A 19,205-nucleotide genomic window follows, 5' to 3' on the forward strand; every position below is an offset into this window, starting at 1 on the left:
TGAACCTTCTTGACTGAAAATAAAACTTCCTGAGCTCAATTGAGACGTAAGCAAATAACTAAATGTGTATTGACAAGATCAGCTTTAAAAGCTGCTGGACTCACTGTATCCTCTCATCCTCAGTCATCCCCTGGATTTCAATGTACAGAGGAAGTAATGACTGCTGCCATCTAGCGGCCGGAAGTTTAATTGCAACACAAAAATGAACGCTGGGTATATTTGCATGTTAATGTCAATTTTAAATCTAATTAGTTTATAATTCACTCATTTTATAAACCAAGAAATATTAACCATTAAATAACTAACTATTCAAATAATAAACAACTATTCTTTATACAATTATTAAAATAGAAAAGAAAATCTATACAGTCCTGTTGAATAATAATAAAGTAAATTATTGCGATGATCGCCATATCAATATTTTCCAACACCCTTATACCATATATAGTGATACTGTAGTAACAAGGATATATGTGTAGTATTGTCAAGTACTTGACTCTGGCGTTGTGATAGTGTAGTAACAAGGGTATTTGTGTAGTATTATCAAGTACTTGACTCTGGTGTTGTGATAGTGTAGTAACAAGGATATATGTGTAGTATTGTCCAGTACTTGACTCTGGTGTTGTGATAGTGTAGTAACAAGGATCTATGTGTAGTATTGTCAAGTACTTGACTTTGGTGTTGTGATACTGTAGTAACAAGGATATATGTGTAGTATTGTCGAGTACTTGACTCTGGTGTTGTGATAGTGTAGTAACAAGGATATATGTGTAGTATTGTCAAGTACTTGACTTTGGTGTTGTGATAGTGTAGTAACAAGGATATATGTGTAGTATTGTTGAGTACTTGACTCTGGTGTTGTGATACTGTAGTAACAAGGATATATTTGTAGTATTGTCAATTACTTGACTCTGGTGTTGTGATAGTGTAGTAACAAGGATATATGTGTAGTATTCTCAAGTACTTGACTCTGGTGTTGTGATACTGTAGTAACAAGGATATATGTGTAGTATTGTCTAGTAATTGACTCTGGTGTTGTAGTATTTACAGACCACATGACTCTTGACGAAGTCGTAACTGCTTTCGTTTGTTTTGAAAATATGTCCAAACATCAGCTTTAAAAGCTACTGAAGTCACTGTATCCTCTCGTCCTCAGTCAAAGCCTGGATCTCACACGATTTACTTACAAATTACTAAAAGTAATAAATTACTTACACTGACAAAAATGTAGTGTTGAAAAATATTGTCTGATTTTAACCAGCAGACTTTCTTTCAATTACAATTGTGATGGTCACCAAATTCATGTCACTTATGAAGTACCTTCATATCAAGTTACTACACTCATTCGTTTTTTTAATTCTTTCTTAAAATTTTAAAAATCAATATTTTTGTGCAATATTTCACAAACATTTTGTAATAGCTTTGTAATTACAACTCTGATGGTCACCAAATTCATGTCAATTATGAAGTTTTATATTGAATAAGTCATTATTAATTTAGTTGTTTTTTTTTATCGAGATCCTTTTCCCCTTATATTGCATATTTATTGTGCCTTAATATGAATGGAAAAAAACTAATGTAATGAAACAATTACATCAAACAAAGGTAACAACATATTTTGGCGGGAAAATAGATATAAAGTATCTAAACATTAAAAAAAACATTAGCTTTTTTTTAATTACAATATCAGGCATAATTACAAAACTATAGTTTCATAATTTGTCCTTTTTTATTTACTTTCCCCCACATATTAAATTATTGTCCCACTCCTGAAGTACAGTATAAAATACAATAATATATTTTAGTTAAATATTTAAATGTACTTTAAAATCACGTGATTTCATCTGTAATGCACTGCGATGGTTGGCCGCGAGGAGGAAGAACACGCGTGTAAGGCATGGCGAGTTTATTTCCTGCACCTACGAGTGGAAAAAGCGAAACGAAGAAGTGAAACGAACGATACACACGTGTTACAAAACATCGCACGAGTGCTCGCACACCAGGATGTCCAACTGGCACTTGGAATTACAAACACAGTTTTTTGTCAAGAAAGCAAAGCCGGACAACAGTTTTCTCCGCGACTCACACTCACACACACACACACACACACACACACTCGCACACACACACACACACACACACACACACACAAACCATCATCGGTGGACCGGGGTCAAAGGTCGACGGCTACAGACACTGGAGAAGCAGAGATTAAAAAGGAAGCGTCCGGTCACACATGCGACAACATGCAGCTGTTGTGTGCATGCAGCACGACAATCTTCACACGGACACACACTCGTTATTTAAATGCTACATCTGTAGTATAACAGCCGTGTGGGATGCAGAAGAAAAAAACACAAAAAGAAATATTCACAGCTTCACAATGGAAAAATAGTTTCTCCGCCCGTGGAAGTCTCCGTGTAGAAAAATAACAGTGTGTGTGACGATGAACGCAGCGCAGCGAGGAAAAGGTTGTGTCACTCCAGCGGAAGCTACATCTCGAGAGGTCAAGAAGGTCAAACATCCAACACTCATGACTGACGGGAGGAGGCGGGGAAGCAGCGCGTGTAGTGTCGCCGTCCGAACACTAGAGGGAGACATTTGGTGAGCGCCGCCACAGCAGAGGTTCAACATGCGCGTTTCAAAGGAACTCGGGATTTTTTTTAAAAGGCCTTTCAAGACGTTATTCACTGGGATAAACGGAACGTTTGCGTACAGTTTGCTCTGGCTGTCGACTAGTGATGACGTCACTTCATTTAATTTCGTTCTTTCTTAATTTACTTTTTATAAAATAAAATAATAACTTTTAAAAGTCAAATTAACTTTGTGAGTGTGCTTCAACTCCAAATGCACAATAAGTAACTGTATTAATTTGATTTATCATTGTAGAAGAACTTTTAGAAGAACAATAAACGATACGTCAGTGACGTCACTTCCTCTGATTGGCTGAGTGGCGCGGCGTTATTTTTATTTTATTTAATAGTTGTTATTACTGTCAACGTTGACGTTCTGACGTTATGAAGTTTAATTCCTTAATAGAAATGATAAAAATTAAAATATCCTCGCGTCAGTCCTATCGTGACGTCATCACCAGGAACGCAACTGTGTACATTTCTGAAAAGCACATTATTCTCTTTAAAAAAAAAGAGAAAGATTTAAACTCTTGTTTGGTTCATGCCTAGAAGATAAAGAAGAATTGGCAACACTATCTGTTCTCTCCATAAACTCTCTTATAAATACATTAATTTGAAAGACATTCATTTAAATCGACACCTGAAGATGAAACGTATATTAAACCTGGGATCTTGTAAAGAATAGGTTTATTTTGAATTTAAAGGGTTAAAACTGTTTTTTTAGATTTTAGAATTTCAAGTTATTTAAAAAAAAAAAAAAACTATGGGCGAGTTGCTAATGTTTTTAAGTCCTACATCAAATTATGAACTAATATATATACTTTCTTTTTCTAAACAAAAATCTCAATAAGTTAATTGGTAAAGTATCTCCTCCATACTATACCTTATAAAAGTACTATTTTCTAATATACAGACGTACACGATGTATGTGCATCCTCACATGTTGTGGCTGTTACAAATACACTGGTTCTTTAAGTCAACCTTTTTTTTTTCACCGCAGACCTGTTCAGTGTCAGTAGAATGTTTTGGGAAAACAGTAAAACTAATAATACTAACTAATAATTAGTTTACAGGTTCATGCTTTTGAGAAACTTGATTAGAACAAGTGTCGTGACAACAGTTACAAACTAATGTTACTTCAGAGAAAATACCATCTTTTTTAAAAAAACAAAAAAACCTTCAGAAAGTTACAATCAATAGAACAAAAGTTATATCAATTATTTTTTTCTTTTCTGTGTGTTAACATACGGTGGGTTTTGTGCTCTAAAAGTGACATCACAAATGACATCACTCAAAACCCATGCAGGAGCCAAGTTCTCAAGCAGGTTCCCACGACAGGAGAGCGAGGGTTGTTCAGTGACACCTAAGAGATGTGCTGAGATCTGGAAAAGTTGACCAAAGAAAACGGTTAACTAGTCGTGGGGTTTCTCTCTCAGGATGTGATGTCATCAAGAGGCGACCCCACCTGTACGTCTCCTATGAGACGGAAGAAAGTCTTGGCGCTCGAGTAAGTAGACCGGAATTCCCCATCATGCTTTGCACCCCTATGATCGTATCTGTAGTTTTTAGGATTTTCTCCTCAGGGGACAAAACTCTGATGCGGTTTGATGACATCACAACTTCAGAATCGGCAGTGCTCAAACTAGTTTCAAGGTATCAAAAGATTTGTAAACGTGTGGAGTCGGCCTTCAGGTTCAAAAGGCACCCGGGGTCTCGGTTCGGTCCTGAGGCGGGACTCGCCCGCCGACGATGCGTCCGGTGGCGCGCTAGCATGCTAAAGCCTGGGAGCTAAGCCGCAGTCATGCAGGGTAAAGCGTCGGAAGTTTGTCCTCCGATCACACGACAGAACACGAACGACAGCACAGAGACATCAGCTCCTCTATGTCACACTTCTGTAAATGCTACATCTCTTTTTTTCTTCTTTTTTTTCCCCCTCCTCGACTCCGGTGGCTTCATGCAGCCGAGGAACGCGATCCCGACCAGCAACACATCCTCATGCACACGCCGCCTCCAACCGCCCTCAGTTTATCAGCTCGTCCTGGTTCTGTTCACACTCTGTCAGGACGCTCCTGGGACCGGTCAAGACTTGCAGGGCGGTCGTTTCTTCTGGGGGTCTTTCCCGCTGGACTCACTCCCCCATCAGGCAGGAAGTCTGGGCTCGATCTTCAGGGACAGCTCGTACAGCGTGTCTTCGTCCATGATCAGGGTTTTGTCCAAGAGATACTGCGTCACCTGGCGCCGGACACAGTGTCCAGACTTGTTAGCAACGTTGAGATTCATCCGTTCATCCATCCATCCGTTCATCCATCCATCCGTTCATCCATCCATCCATCCATCCATCCATCCATCCATCCATCCATCCATCCATCCATCCATCCATCCATCCACCCATCCATCCATCCATCCATCCATCCATCCATCCATCCATCCATCCATCCATCCATCCATCCATCCATCCATCCATCAGGCAATTTATTTTAAAAAAAGAAAAAAGTTTTAATGTGAGTCCCTTCTAAGTAGTTAAGTAAGAAAGTAGTTAAGTAAGTAGCTAAGTAAGTAAGTAGGTAGTTAAGTAAGTATGTAGTTAAGTAAGTAAGTAAGTAGTTAAGTAAGTATGTAGTTAAGTAAGTAAGTAAGAAAGTAGTTAAGTAAGTACGTAAGTAAGTAAGTAGTTAAGTAAGTAAGTAGGTAGTTAAGTAAGAAAATAGTTAAGTAAGAAAGAAGTTAAGTAAGTAAGTAGTTAAGTAAGTAAGTAAGTAAGTAGTTAAGTAAGTAAGTAGTTAAGTAAGTAAGTAGTTAAGTAAGAAAGTAGTTGAGTAAGAAAGTAGTTAAGTAAGTAAGTAGTTGTGTGTGTGTGCACATGTGCTATTGTTGATACAGTTGTTTATTTTTGTCTTTATTTCATTATCATTTTTTAGTTAAGGTTAATTATTTAATTTCATTATTGTTTTTATTGTAAATATTAATTATTATTGCCTTTGTTATCATTTAAATATGTACTCTATGTACTTTTTGTTTTAATATAATGTGTGAGTATGTTTAATCATTTTTGTGAACAACAAACATGTGAAATATTAAAGTAAATCCCATCTTAAATACACAACTTTCCTAGTAGTGTAGCTCTTATTTTGAAAGGTATATTAAGGAAGTACCTTAGCTTGATGCTCTATTCTGTACGGGGTCTGCTGGAACTGACGGATCTCCCGGATGATGTGGGAGATCTGAAGAAATAAAAGTCTTGTGTTCACGGTCGTTCTCTGCGAGATGTTTCTTTCTTTACTCACCATCCTCATTTTGGAGAAGTTGACCAGACCCTCCTCGGTGAAGTTGGGGGTCCCCTCCTCGATGAAGGCCAGATCCGTCAGGTACATCCCCAGGTAGGGCACGCAGGGGGGGTTGCAGCTGGACACACACACACCCATGTGAGCACCATATGACTCCATAACATCAACACACGAAGAAAAACCTACTTCTTCAAAGTTTCCCTCAGATTCTTGAAGCGTCCCTCGGACGACACCGTCTTCTGCAGCTTGTCCATGAGCGCCTTAGTCTGCGGGAGAACCAGAACCAGAACCATCAAGGACTGTTCCAGGATAGTGTCACATGTCAGGATGGATTTTTATGGAAGTTTGTCAGTGCCATCAGAATATTGAACAGTTGAATCTAACAAATAACATACAATAATATATAAAATCAATCTTATTCTCAAAATGAACACATAGAGTTTGATATTCCTTATCCAGTAATTACAAAATAAATGCTCTAAATTCAATATATTTTTAAATGATAGCCTTTTAATTTTAACATAAAAACGTTGGTATAATAGTGTCATCTTACCAGACTAATCCAGTCGAGCACTGAGTCACTCGCTCTACTGTTCAATTCACACCGAGATGTAAAACTATCAAAAAGTTACAAATTGCCTGAATTTTACTTTGGAATCTGCAATGATGGATTCTATTGTTTTTTTTTACATAGTCATGTGATCGTCTGTGCGACGCATGATTGGCTGGAAGTTCGATCAAGTAGCTCGGTGCTCTATTGTTATTGTCTGGTGACTCTATTATACTAACGTTTTTACATTGAATTTTAAAATATTATGGATTAAAAAATATTGAATTTTTATTTTTGGAATTAGAATATTATACTCTTTGTGTAAAAAAGTATTTACTTTCAAACTATTAACATTTAAATTCAATTATTAAAAACAAATTCAACCTTTAAATATACAAATTATTAATTTCAATTATCCATATAAAAAATAAAAAAAAACATTTCAATAAATTTGAGTTTCACGTCTCAATATTTTGTTAAATTCAACTTTTGAATATTCTGATGACACAAATCTTATCCTTATATTGATATTTGTCATGATTGGCTGAAAGTTTAATCAAGTAGATCGGTGCTCTGTTGGTATTGTCTGGTGACTCTATTATACCAACGTTTTTTTATTGAATTTAAAAGGCTACAAATTAAAAAACATTGAATTTATAATAAAAAAAAAAGTTTGGTTAATCGGAACAAGGATATCAAACTCTATGTGTCAAAATGTTTTTAATTTTTTTAAATTTTAAAACTTAATTTAAAATATCAAGTTCAACCCTTCCATATGGATCTGAATCCCTGATCTACTCCCGTCCACCTGGCACCTGCTTGCTGATCTTGGCCCAGGTCTTCTTCAGCCGGTAGATGGCGCTGCGGTTGAGCGCCGAGGTGATCTCCAGCACGCCGTTGTAGTTGTTGAGGCAGCGGCAGATGTCGGCCACCGCCACCCACTTCTCGATGGAGTTGGCCCTGGAGCCCACGTCGGTGTGGGTCATGATCTGAGACGCCACCAGGTTGCTCATCTGGTCACCGTGGCAACGACAAAAGGGATGAGCCGGCGCCGCACGGACACGACGACGAAGGCGGTAAAGACTCACGTCGTTGAAGTGTTGACTGGTTTTCATGATGTACGGCGTGCGCTCGTTCTTGTCCACCTTCATCCAACCCTGACCCAGGAACTCCCTGCGAGAGACATGGTCGTCAAGATCCTTGAGAGTCACGAACGAAGGTGTTTTCCAGCAGGACTGACTCGTAAGGAATGCTCCGGAAGATGATGTGATCCAGCAGAGTGATCTGCTCCGCCAGCTCCATCGCCGACAGCGACTCGAAACACTCGGCCTTCGGACAGTCGGCCTTGAACACGAAGACGAGTCGGAGATGAGATTAAGAGTTACTTATTACTTAAATAACATTTTATTTTATTTTATTACATTTTATTTTATCAACTTAAATTTTATTTTATTTTATTCATTTATTTACATGTTTAATAATTACATTAAATTATGTTTCATATTGAAAGGTTTATTTTGTGTTTTAATCAATATTTGTGCATAAAAAGGTTGACATTTATTTATTTAAATATATATATATATATATATTAAATGTTTTGTTTGTTGTTTAACAAACATAATTATATTAGATATTCCAATTCCGATAATTAAAAAATTAATTTTCTAAATATTAATATTTAGAATAGTTTTAAAGCAAAAACTTTTTTTTACACATAGAGTTTGATATTCTAATTCCAAAAATATATATTTTATATTAAATATTTTTTTTAATTCATAGCATTTCAAATTCAATATAAAAATGTTGGTATAACAGAGTAACTTGATCGAACTCTCAGCCAATCATGCGACACACAGACGATCATGTGACGATGTCTCTTCAACATGGCGTCTCCCAAAGCATTGCTAACACAGAACTAATGCTAGTTTGGATTTCAAAGTAAGAGCTCGGTGCTCGATTGCATTGGTCTGGAAGAATTCACTGTTACACCAACATTTTATATTGAATTTAAAAGACTTTACATAGATAAATATTTACTTTAGAAGATGTATTTTGGAATTAGTAGAATTAGAATATCGTCACATGGTCTCACCATCTGCAGGATGTCTTCGATCCTCAGCTGCGCGTCGTCCTGCTCGTCCTGAGAGAGGGCGCTAGAGAGGCAGAGTGAGAGTGAGTGTGTGTGTGTGTGTGTGTGTGTGTGTGTGTGTGTGTGTGTGTGTGTGTGTGTGTGTGTGTGTGTGTGTGTGTGTGTGTGTGTGTGTGCGCGCGCAGGTGTGTGTTGTGTACTTGAGGATGTTGGCCGTAGCTTTCCTCTCCTGAGGAAGAAGGTCTGGATCTCGCAGAACTTCCTCCAGCAGACAAACCACCGACATCTTCAGGTCCCCGATCATCTCGAAGTCCTGCAGGAAACACATTCAGACTCGTGAGTGAGTGAGTGAGTGAGTGAGTGAGTGGGTGAGTGAGTGAGTGAGTGAGTGAGTGAGTGAGTGAGTGAGTGAGTGAGTGAGTGAGTGAACACAAATACATGATCGGTGTGTTGAGCAATTAACTCTGAGCTCAAAAAATGAATTAACTGTGAGTTAACTGTGAGTTAAATGTGAGTTAACTGTGGGTTAACTCAGAGTTAGCAGTGGAGCGTCTCTCTAACCACAGTCTTGACCCGACAGGTGCTGGTACCTGCGAGTGCTTGGAGACCCAGTGACGCAGCACGTTCAGAACTCTGTTGGTCGCAGCTCGACGGATGATGAACTCTTTGTCACACGTTCTCTCGCTGCTGCTGAAGACTGAAAACAACACACAACAAACACACAACAAACACATTTTCTCCATTGTAAAATCATTTTTTTCACGTTCTGGCAGAAATATGTGGGTGTCAATTTTCCTAAGAATTTGTTCTACATTCTGTCAGAATTAATTTGGGGAGTACATTTTCTCCATTGAAAAAAAAAAAAATTGTCCGAATTATTTTGATATTTATTATAAAATGTTATAATATTTTCTCCATTGTAGAAAAATGTTGGTTAGGTTCTGTCAAAATGATTTGAGGTCTAAATGTATGTGGTAATTTAAAATGAGTGACAGCATTTGTGTTGTGTTCTGTCAGAATCATTTTGGGGAGTACATTTTCTTAATTGTGACAAAATTTATGTCGCGTTCTGTCAGAAATATTTGGGTGTAAATTGATCTTGTTTTACGTTCTCTTATTATTATTATCATTATTTTGGGACTACATTTTCTCTAGATTTTTCCTCATAATTCCGCTAAAATATAGTGTTGGTCTGTTTGAATCTTTAAACAAATAATGATGATTTAAGATAGTTTTCTCTTTACAAACACATTTTGGGTGAAAAAATAGTTTTTTTTTATTCACTAAATCCAAAATATCAAACATTTATTTGATATAATATTCCATTTAAATGTCAAAATAACTAACTGTACTCATACATAATTAACTAGTCATTAAAAAAGCAAAATCAATATCAATTAAATGTGTTTAAAAGTAAACATTTTTGATTTTGAGTATATATATATATATATCTTCTCCATTGTAGCAAAATGTGTTACGTTCTGTCAAAATTATTTTAGATGATTCTTTTTCTACATTTTCACAGAATCTGTTACACACTGTCAGAATCATTTTGAAAATACATTTTCTACATTGTAACAGAACTCGCATTGCGTTACGTCAGATATATTCTGGGTGTAAATATTCTCCATTTTAAAAGAATATCGGTCACATTCTGCCACTATTGTTTTGGGGAACATTTTTTTCTCGCAAAAAACTGTTGTAATCTACAAGTGTTATTTTGGGGACATTTTCCTGTCCATGCTAACACACATCGTGTTCTTCTGTCAGTAATATTTGGGGATAAGTTGTGTACATACACTGGGATATCATTGTAAAAAAAAGTACATGAATATATGAATCTTATCGTTTCTACTGGAGAATCATTACAAACGCCTTCAGATAACCTTGAGTTCTACGTCACGTTAGCGCTCAAGCTAGCTGTTGAACCTAAACCACAAACGTTTCTAACCAGGAAGTCGTTGTTAACCAGTATCCCGGGTCGCTTGTGTGCGATCGATAACAAGCCGGGGGATTTACGTTACATTCATATTCATGGTCATCCAGGAAGTCTGGGCTTCTTCGCTCAGGCCGCTGCCCCCACGACAACCTATTCCCACGCGTACGTTTCACTGAATCTCTCCGTTAAACTCTATCATTGTTGGTCTGAACAACATCTCGTGTGTTACTGAAACGGATACGTTTTTTTTGGAAGCTTAGTTTGGAAACTAATCGAATTTGGGGCGAGGGTTTGGAAAAGGTTTGAGTCGGTAAATAAGGGATCGGAGGACGGAGAGCAGGTACCTGGCGGTGGACCGTGTCCTGCTGCTGCCGTGGCGATGGCAAAAGCAGAAGCAGGAGAGACGGCGCAGCGGGAGTTTTCTCCAGACTGAACTGCAGAAACACATGTTACTGTCAACTTCTGCCGCTCCTCTGGACAAACCTAAACGACATTTCTGTCAGAATTAATATAGAAATAAATCAATTATTTTTGTCAAAAAAAACCAAATGATTTAACATTAAAATGTGATATTTCTGGCCTCAAAGTTAATTTGATGTTACATAAAGACAAAGTGAGTCTCTGGCTCTATCCCGGAGCGAAGGCGAGCGACGGCGTGGTGGTGTGTGGTGGAGTTGGCGGCGTTTCCTACCCCCGGGCTGCCGGTAGCGGAGGTGTCGTGGCGTGGACGGGGAGCGAGACGGCGACATGTCTCCGGCGTCGCTGCCTTGAGGAGACTCGGGGATGATCTTCTCCAGCGACACTGACTCCAGGACGGCTAGACGAGCACAGAGAGGGAAGAGGAGGATGGTTTACGTTCGATTTTCTTCAGGTTATTTCATACCATTTCCTTTTGTTGTTGCTTTTTTATATTTAGTTCACAATATAAAGTAACACAAAAAAAGTATTGAGACAAATTGATATTGAAGAGAAAAACGTATATTTGTTCTCAATTGTTAAATAATTTGTTTTATGTTCCAACAGAAATATTTTAAGGCTACATTTCCTCCATTGTAATATAATGTATTTTGTGTTCTTTTAGAATTATTTTAGGTCTAAATGTCTGTGTGTTAAATAAAAAAAGATTAAGCATTTTATTCTGAAGAATGTAGTAGATTAAATGAAAACAAATTAAAAAACACTGTTAATATTTTTTCAAATCATGTTTTTTCACCCCTAAAATTTATATTTATTAATTTTTTTAATCAATTAAATTATTTGAAAAATAATAACAAATAACACCTTTCAATAAAGAAAGTATTGGGTTAAATTATATTGAATTAAATTATTTTAAAATAAAATTGAATTAAATTATTTGACAAAATAATTAAATTCTTAAAAAACATTGAAAAAAGAGTCATATATATATATATATATATATATATATATATATATATATGCCACACACACATACTGTATATGTATCTCCAGATATCATAACATTTTAAGTACATCCTACAGTGATGTATGTTTAATACATGTTTTAATTTCTAGTATAAAAATGTTAGTATAATAGTGTCACCAAACAATATCGAAAGAATACTACTATTACTACTAGTAATACTAGTACGAGTACTTGATCGAACAGATATACTTCCATACATAGTATCTTTCATACATTTTCTATGATTGAAAAGTACTTTTTACCTGTTAATCCGAGGCCAAAACACAGATAAATATATTCATTATTTACTCCTGTAAAGGTGTGTACTTGTGAATATTTAAGACGTTAAAAACATATAAACTAATTCATATTTTTTTTGTTTTCCTGCTACAATGAACCGTCAGGGAGCGACTGGTTATACAAAGTCAAGCCTCAAAGCACGAATCCCTGAGTTCATCGATGCTAACGCGTCGCTTGGTCGTTATCGCGGCACATTTGCCAGCGAGTACCAGGAACACGTGTCGCTGCAGGAATTAGAACAAAAGGTCAAACGCCCTTTGAAGACCAACCACGTGGCTCACGCTGACCTCGGCGGCTCGTATTAAAAATTCACCGTAACTCGGCGTACGCCTGCATGCCGACGACGCTGGGCTTGACCTCGCCTGGGAAGACGCGGCGTCACCTTTGCCTCGTCTACCATCCAACGCCACCATCTGACGCGGGAGCGGCTCGGAGACCGAGATAACGATGGAACCGCTGAGGACTTCACGCCGTGTTTGACACGGACGTTCCTTGAAAGCCGCTAATGAGGCACCGTATGTAAATCAGGGGTCAGCGCACGTTTAGCATCGGTAGTCACGGGTCAGAACCGGGCACCTGACCCACCAGTCCTAGCAGCCGATGAAGAGTCAACCAATCACATCTTTGGAACGGCAGGGAGGTCCAAAAGCGAGGGGACTGGACTAGTCGATTCGGAGTAATGGTGACCTGAGCGGCTGCAGTTACGCTTTGCCGCCCAGCCACCATTGACCTAACAACATAGAATTTAAATAGAGTATTCCAGCGACCAATCGTTCATCGCTCGATAGAGAAGTGTTCAAAAGGCATGATGGGAGTTCACTGTTTTGCTGGTACCAAGTAAGGTGGTTGTGGTAATTAGTGTGTCCCGGTTCTTTGGTGGTACTTAAGTTTATCTGCTGGTTTAATAAATGATCCGTTTGTAACAAAGCGAACAAAGCTTCGTTATATTTGCACAGAAACTAATATAGGAAACGAACCACGGAATACATGCCCTTGGACTCTACATAGTCCAAATGCGTCATTTGGAACTTTCTTGAACTCCCTCGACCTGGATGAAGAGGAACTGACTCGGATATCTCTGGACCACTGAATACACTGAACTATCTAACTCGTGAAGACTGTGGTGTTTACCTCGGCGGATGCTTCGTCGCAGCTTCCCACAGAAGGGGTCCACCTTCAGGATTTCCTCTCCGTTGGCAGTCTGGCTCGGACTCTGGTCCGGAGACGTGGGGACCGGGGGAGGCTGGTCCTGCACCTGCTTGGAGTTACCGGGAGGAGGCGAGGTGGACGAGGGAGGCGACGAGGGCGTGGGGGTCTGCGGGGTCTGGGCCGACGTGGGGCTGCTGGCCGCGGACTGGGACGCCGCATGGTTGCCCGCCGGATTGCCCAGAGGACTGGTCAGGTCCAGACCTCCCACTCGGGCGGTGACCGGGGAGTGGAGGGACAGCTTACGCGTCCTGACGGGGGAGGAGGTCCGGGAGTGGATGGAGTGGGGGGGCGGGGAGGAGAACTTCCGGCAGAGACGGGGGGATTTGTCGTTGGCGTGCTCGCCGGCTCGGTTGTTCTGGTTGGTGGCGAAGAAAAGCTCCAAGGACCTGTGGAAGTGAAGCCACATCAATAAGGGATATTAAAAAACCAATAAAGAGAGAGAGGAGCGGAGGGATGTGTGCGGCAGTTTCCCAGTCCAATTAGCTTCTCCACTCCTGTCGGATCCGTTTTTATTTCAGGGGTTATTAAGGATAACCTGAGACGTTTCGTTGCTGTTGCATTTCAAACTGGCTCCTAATGAGAACGTTCAGGTTTGGCTACAGTCTTGAGTTTGAGGTTAAACTCTTGAGCTTATGAAGCGGTTTGAAGACATGTCGAACCTCGCTGGATAAATAATTCTATGGTGACGAAAATAGGGGTGAAAAACATGATTTGAAAAAATGGAAACAGTGTTTTTTCATTTGTTTTCATTTCATTTGCTAATTTTATTTTAGAATAAAATACTTAATTTGTTTTGAATAAAAAATGAAATACGATAATTTGTTTATGGAAAGATAGATTTTTCTATCATTATTAAAAAAAAAGATTTTTTTTTAATTTAATAGGCGAGGAAATAAAACATTGCAATAAGAAATAAATGGTTAAATTCAATTATTATTCTTCCATAGAGTCAAGTTACAAAATGCACTTCAATCTATTTTAGATTATTCAAATGTACATTTTTAAACATGAATGTTTTGTATGGAAATTATTTATTTTTGGAAAAAACAAATTTCTCACTATGTCAGACTAATGAGAAATGGTTACATTTAAAGAAAAAATTAAGTTGTTGGTTTATTTTAAATTTACAAATGTATTTGTTTATTCATTTTGTCAGAGATTTGTAAATTTATGCTCCGAACTAGTTGTATGGCTGTTTATATTTTTTAAATGGCATAATGTTGACTGTACTTCAAAAAATGAAAAATAAAAAATAACCAAAAGTGTAAACAAAATTCTCCTTTAAAAATGTTGGATTAATTTTATTGATAAAATAATGCACTTGATACAGATTTCAGAGTGTAATTTCTTAGATTAGATTCTTATTCAAGCTAGTCTTACATGATCTTGTTTATTATTTTTGAATGTGGCGTCAGATTTTATGTGATTTATATGCTCTTTTTGGTAGTTAGAGTCCATACAGCGTAACTTTACCACCACATAACAAATAATGTAGAAGAGGCATGTGTGTCGCATAGAAAGAGAAAATCAATCATTTGATTTTCTGTTGAATGGTTTATTACTGTCGGGGAAATGTTTTAAATATAAAATACTCGGTTATGTTAAGATTTGGCTACGTTTTCTTGAAAATCGTACATTTTTGAAGGAACTTTCACACTAAATGCTACACGCTAGCAGGGCGTAGCTAAAAAGCTAACAGTGCTAGCTTGTTGGTTCCAAGTAGGCGGAGACGATGGATGCCGACGATACGAGTCAAAGCGGAATTTGTTTGTCGATGGAGAAAAAACAAAGAGATCATTCGGATGAAGTTTGAGTCTCAGAGAATGAAAAGACGATTACGTTTTTAAGCGAAGGAACTTCGATGCTACTTGCTAGCTTAGCTAAAAGCTAACAGTGCTAACCAAAGCAACTCTTTGTAAATATTGAAAACGTATTAATTACAAAAAAAGGGGGATTATGTCAATTATGTTACGTTTCTTTAGCAGGTTTAACATCAAAACATCTTGACTCAGATGTTAGTTTTTTTTTTGTAGATATTCCTTGTGTTTCATCTGATTTATATCATTGAATTACTACGTTCATAATGTGAGAATATATTGATAATATGATTAAATAGAGGAGAAACATTAGTGTCAACATGCAAATATTAACTTGTGGCTTGAGCTCCGGGTCACAGAGAAGAATCGAGCATTCAGGGTCAGAAAGAGAAGAAGAAGAAGAAGAAACATGCGGAGAGAAGATGGAGCCGACATGCTCAAAGTCATGCATCAGAGTCAGGAGAAGGAGAGAGAGAAGGAGAGAGAGAAGGAGAGAGAGAAGGAGAGACAGAAGGACAGAGAGAAGGAGAGAGAGAAGGACAGAGAGAAGGAGAGAGAGAAGGAGAGACAGAAGGAGAGAGAGAAGGAGAGAGAGAAGGAGAGAGATGGTTACTTGGAGTGATCCATGTTTATCTTCTTCATCTTCAGGCTGAAGTCGGGACAGATGGATGAGATGGACAGACGCTCTAATGAGTGGAACTGAGCCCTGAGGAACACGGAGAAGAACAGGGATGGTCCACAGGTGAACATGTGGAAATGGATGATCGGAGAGAGAGGGAGAGAGAGAGAGAGAGAGACAGAGAGAGAGAGAGAGAGACAGAGAGAAAGAGAGGGAGAGACAGATATCATAGTTCTTTAATAAAGTGTATGAAATAAAATAACAAAATTTTGGTAATTTGAGCGTAAATCTAACCAATCACAGAAGGAAACACACAATGTTAACCAATCAGAAGCAACTTGGGAAGGTCTTTGTGTCGCTGACTATCTTTCATAACACAACAGTCAACAGAACAAATGAGCTGCACTTTAATCTATTGTATCTATTGATTTATTTATTGTTATTATTAATATTTTATTCAACAATTGATTGTAGATTTCACTAAGTTTATATGTTTTGGATAAAATAAAATGGCAGGTTTAAGACGCGAATACTTAATTGATTGCCGAATACATCTTCTAAAAATAATATTGATTTTGAAAACCTCATATTTTAGCTAAGACGAGTATGAGTCGTTGTCCAGGACGACAGATTTATGATGCTAAATAAATAGCAACAAAAACAAGTGTATTCATGTGTTGGTTCAAAATGAAAGTAGGTCAATGTCACCGATAAGTGTTGAAGATATTAAGATAAGATAAGGGACAGAACTGATGGATGCCAACGACACGAGTAAGACTGGAATTATTTTGATGGAAAAACAAACACAGAGATCAGTCGGACGAGTTGAGCGTCAAACGATGAAAAGATTATTTTTAAATTAATCCTCCTACTTCCTGTTAGGTGACATTTTTTTGTTCCGTGACTTGAACTATGTTTTGTTTCCTTGTGTGATTGAATTTGACTCCTTGATACAATAGATAGAAACTATTAATTCATTAATGTATTCATTTACAACGTTGTGTTACCCTTGTTAGCTTAGCTTAGCATTCATTTTGCGGGGAATGTAGCACCCCCATAACACTTACTATCTCAATATATTTAAAAATGAGAATCTCAATTCAATGAATCTACCAATAAATAACAAATGAAAAATGAAAGACATTTAACGGCAGGAAAACATTGAAATACTGTATATAAATAAACGTCTCAAAGATGCTCTTGTTATATATATGATGGTGGAACTCAAACCAAAATGGCTGCCGTGAACATTTTCACACACAGTGTGTTAGCATTGAGACGTGTGGGCACACACACACACACACACACACACAGACACACACAGAGACACACACACACACACACACATACATACATGGATACACATGGAAACACACACACAATGTTACAAACACAAAGGCGCACACACAGAGACACACACACTTGGATACACACAGACACACAAACAGATACGCATATACAGTACATTTACGCATGGATTCACACACAAAGACACACACAAGTGGATACACACATGGATACAAACACAGACACACACACACATGGTTACACACACTTAGATACACACAGACACACACAAATGTATACACACACACATGGATACACACACACTTTTATACACACATAGAGACACACACTTGGATACATGCACACATGTGGATACACACTAACAGACGAAAGGATACACATACACAGAGACAAATGGATACACTCACACACACATGGATACACACACAGACACACTTGGATATAGACGCACAGACACACATGGATACACACACACAGATACGGATGGATATACACACACAGACACACACAGACACACACACACTGAAACACATGGATACACACACAGACACACATGGATACACACACAGACACACATGGACACACACACACACACAGGCATGCATGGATATACACACACAGACACACATGGATACACACACAGACACACACATGGATACACACACACAGACACACATGGATACACACACACACACATGGATACACACACAGACACACATGGACACACACACACACACAGACATGCATGGATATACACGCACAGACACACATGTATATACACACACACACACATGGATACACACACACAGACACACATGGCTATACACACACAGAAATACACACACACACACATGGATACTCTCAAACACACAGACACACACACCCCCACACACGCACACACACACACACACACACACACACACACACACGGATACACACACAGACACACATGGATACACACACACAGAAACACACACACACACACACACACACACACACACATGGACACACACACAGACATACATGGATATACACGCACAGACACACACACACACAGACACACATGGATACACACACACACACAGACACACACACAGACACACACACAGACACGCACACCTAAATCATTTGCTAAGTGTAAAAAAAACCTCAAAACTTGCAACAACCATGTTGTGCGTCATCTCTTGATTGAGAAAATAGTCGCACAAATAAGAGAACTAACTTGTGTTCACCAAACAAAATGGCCGCCGTGAGTGACGTTATCGTGCGTGTTAGCGACGAGACGTCTGTGTACCTGATAGGGATGGAAGAAAAGGGCTTCTTGTAGATGTCGGCCAGCTTGTCCATGACGACGGTCGCCGTGGTGAAGATCCTGTAGGTGTGCAGGAAGGTGTTGAGGAAGTCGATGGACAGGAAGCGCAGGTCGGTCAGCCTCTCCAGCAGACGCTCCACGCTGGCGTAGCGGATCTGCGGGACCTTGCAGGAGTTGAGCGTCTTGCTGAAGCAAATGTCAACATCATCTTTATGGAGACGCACATCGGATCTGATGGATACACGTTTACAAAAAAACACACACACAACGAAGCATGGGTGACTGCTGCACTGCTCGGCAAGAAAAGAGTGTCACGAAAAAACAACCGTCGAAAAAGGATAAACAGGATTCCTCCCCGAAGAAGCCACGATAAAAAGGAACCGTCGGTTGAGAAGAAGGCAACAGAAGCAGGAGGAGGATCACTACAGTCCTGGGGTTGGAGAGAGAAGACGCAACACTTACTTGATCATGTGAGGAACCGTGACTTTAGAGTTCTCCTCGAACACGCTGGTCATCAGGCCGTTGCAGCGGATGTTGTCGATGCACTGGAGAGTCAAAGTAGCATTTCATCATCAGTGTGTGTGTCTTTGTGTGTCTGTGTGTGTTTGTGTGTGTTTGTGTGTGTTTGTGTGTTTGTGTGTGTGTCTGTGTGTGTTTGTTTGTGTGTCTGTGTGTTTGTGTATGTGTGTATTTGTGTGTGTTTGTGTCTGTGTGTGTTTGTG

The 19,205-nt window shown here is 38.7% G+C and overlaps 2 protein-coding genes across 6 annotated transcripts in view; both read right to left on the reverse strand.

The window, feature by feature from the left end:
* LOC148087363 (ras-specific guanine nucleotide-releasing factor 2-like) overlaps positions 1–4,406 on the reverse strand; it is a 34,802-nt gene extending 30,396 nt beyond the window's left edge. The window contains exon 1 of the mRNA XM_087786256.1: positions 4,307–4,406. Coding sequence (XP_087642382.1) covers positions 4,307–4,406 — 100 coding nt within the window. The remainder of the gene's footprint in view (positions 1–4,306) is intronic.
* Positions 1,892–19,205, reverse strand: part of LOC148087365 (ras-specific guanine nucleotide-releasing factor 2) — a 54,749-nt gene continuing 37,435 nt past the window's right edge. Inside the window, exons 14-30 of one of the 5 annotated variants that reach the window (XR_015710768.1) lie at positions 18,946–19,028; positions 18,466–18,714; positions 15,858–15,950; positions 13,350–13,813; positions 11,187–11,312; positions 10,840–10,929; positions 9,147–9,253; positions 8,757–8,869; positions 8,560–8,620; positions 7,708–7,811; positions 7,556–7,640; positions 7,283–7,480; positions 6,104–6,183; positions 5,918–6,035; positions 5,786–5,854; positions 4,099–4,865; positions 1,892–4,015 (exon numbers count right to left, since the gene is read on the reverse strand). Coding sequence is in view for 4 of the 5 variants with exons in the window: in XM_087787680.1 (XP_087643806.1) it covers positions 4,773–4,865; positions 5,786–5,854; positions 5,918–6,035; positions 6,104–6,183; positions 7,283–7,480; positions 7,556–7,640; positions 7,708–7,811; positions 8,560–8,620; positions 8,757–8,869; positions 9,147–9,253; positions 10,840–10,929; positions 11,187–11,312; positions 13,350–13,813; positions 15,858–15,950; positions 18,466–18,714; positions 18,946–19,028 (2,133 nt within the window). In the remaining variant the exon portion in view is untranslated. Of the gene's footprint in view, positions 4,866–5,785; positions 5,855–5,917; positions 6,036–6,103; positions 6,184–7,282; positions 7,481–7,555; positions 7,641–7,707; positions 7,812–8,559; positions 8,621–8,756; positions 8,870–9,146; positions 9,254–10,839; positions 10,930–11,186; positions 11,313–13,349; positions 13,814–15,857; positions 15,951–18,465; positions 18,715–18,945; positions 19,029–19,205 lie in introns of all 5 variants that reach the window. The other 4 variants (XM_087787693.1, XM_087787680.1, XM_087787702.1 and 1 more) reach the window with 4 other exon arrangements.

This window comes from Callionymus lyra, chromosome 1 (assembly GCF_982586985.1).
Source record: "Callionymus lyra chromosome 1, fCalLyr1.hap1.1, whole genome shotgun sequence".
Lineage (NCBI taxonomy): Eukaryota > Metazoa > Chordata > Actinopteri > Syngnathiformes > Callionymidae > Callionymus > Callionymus lyra.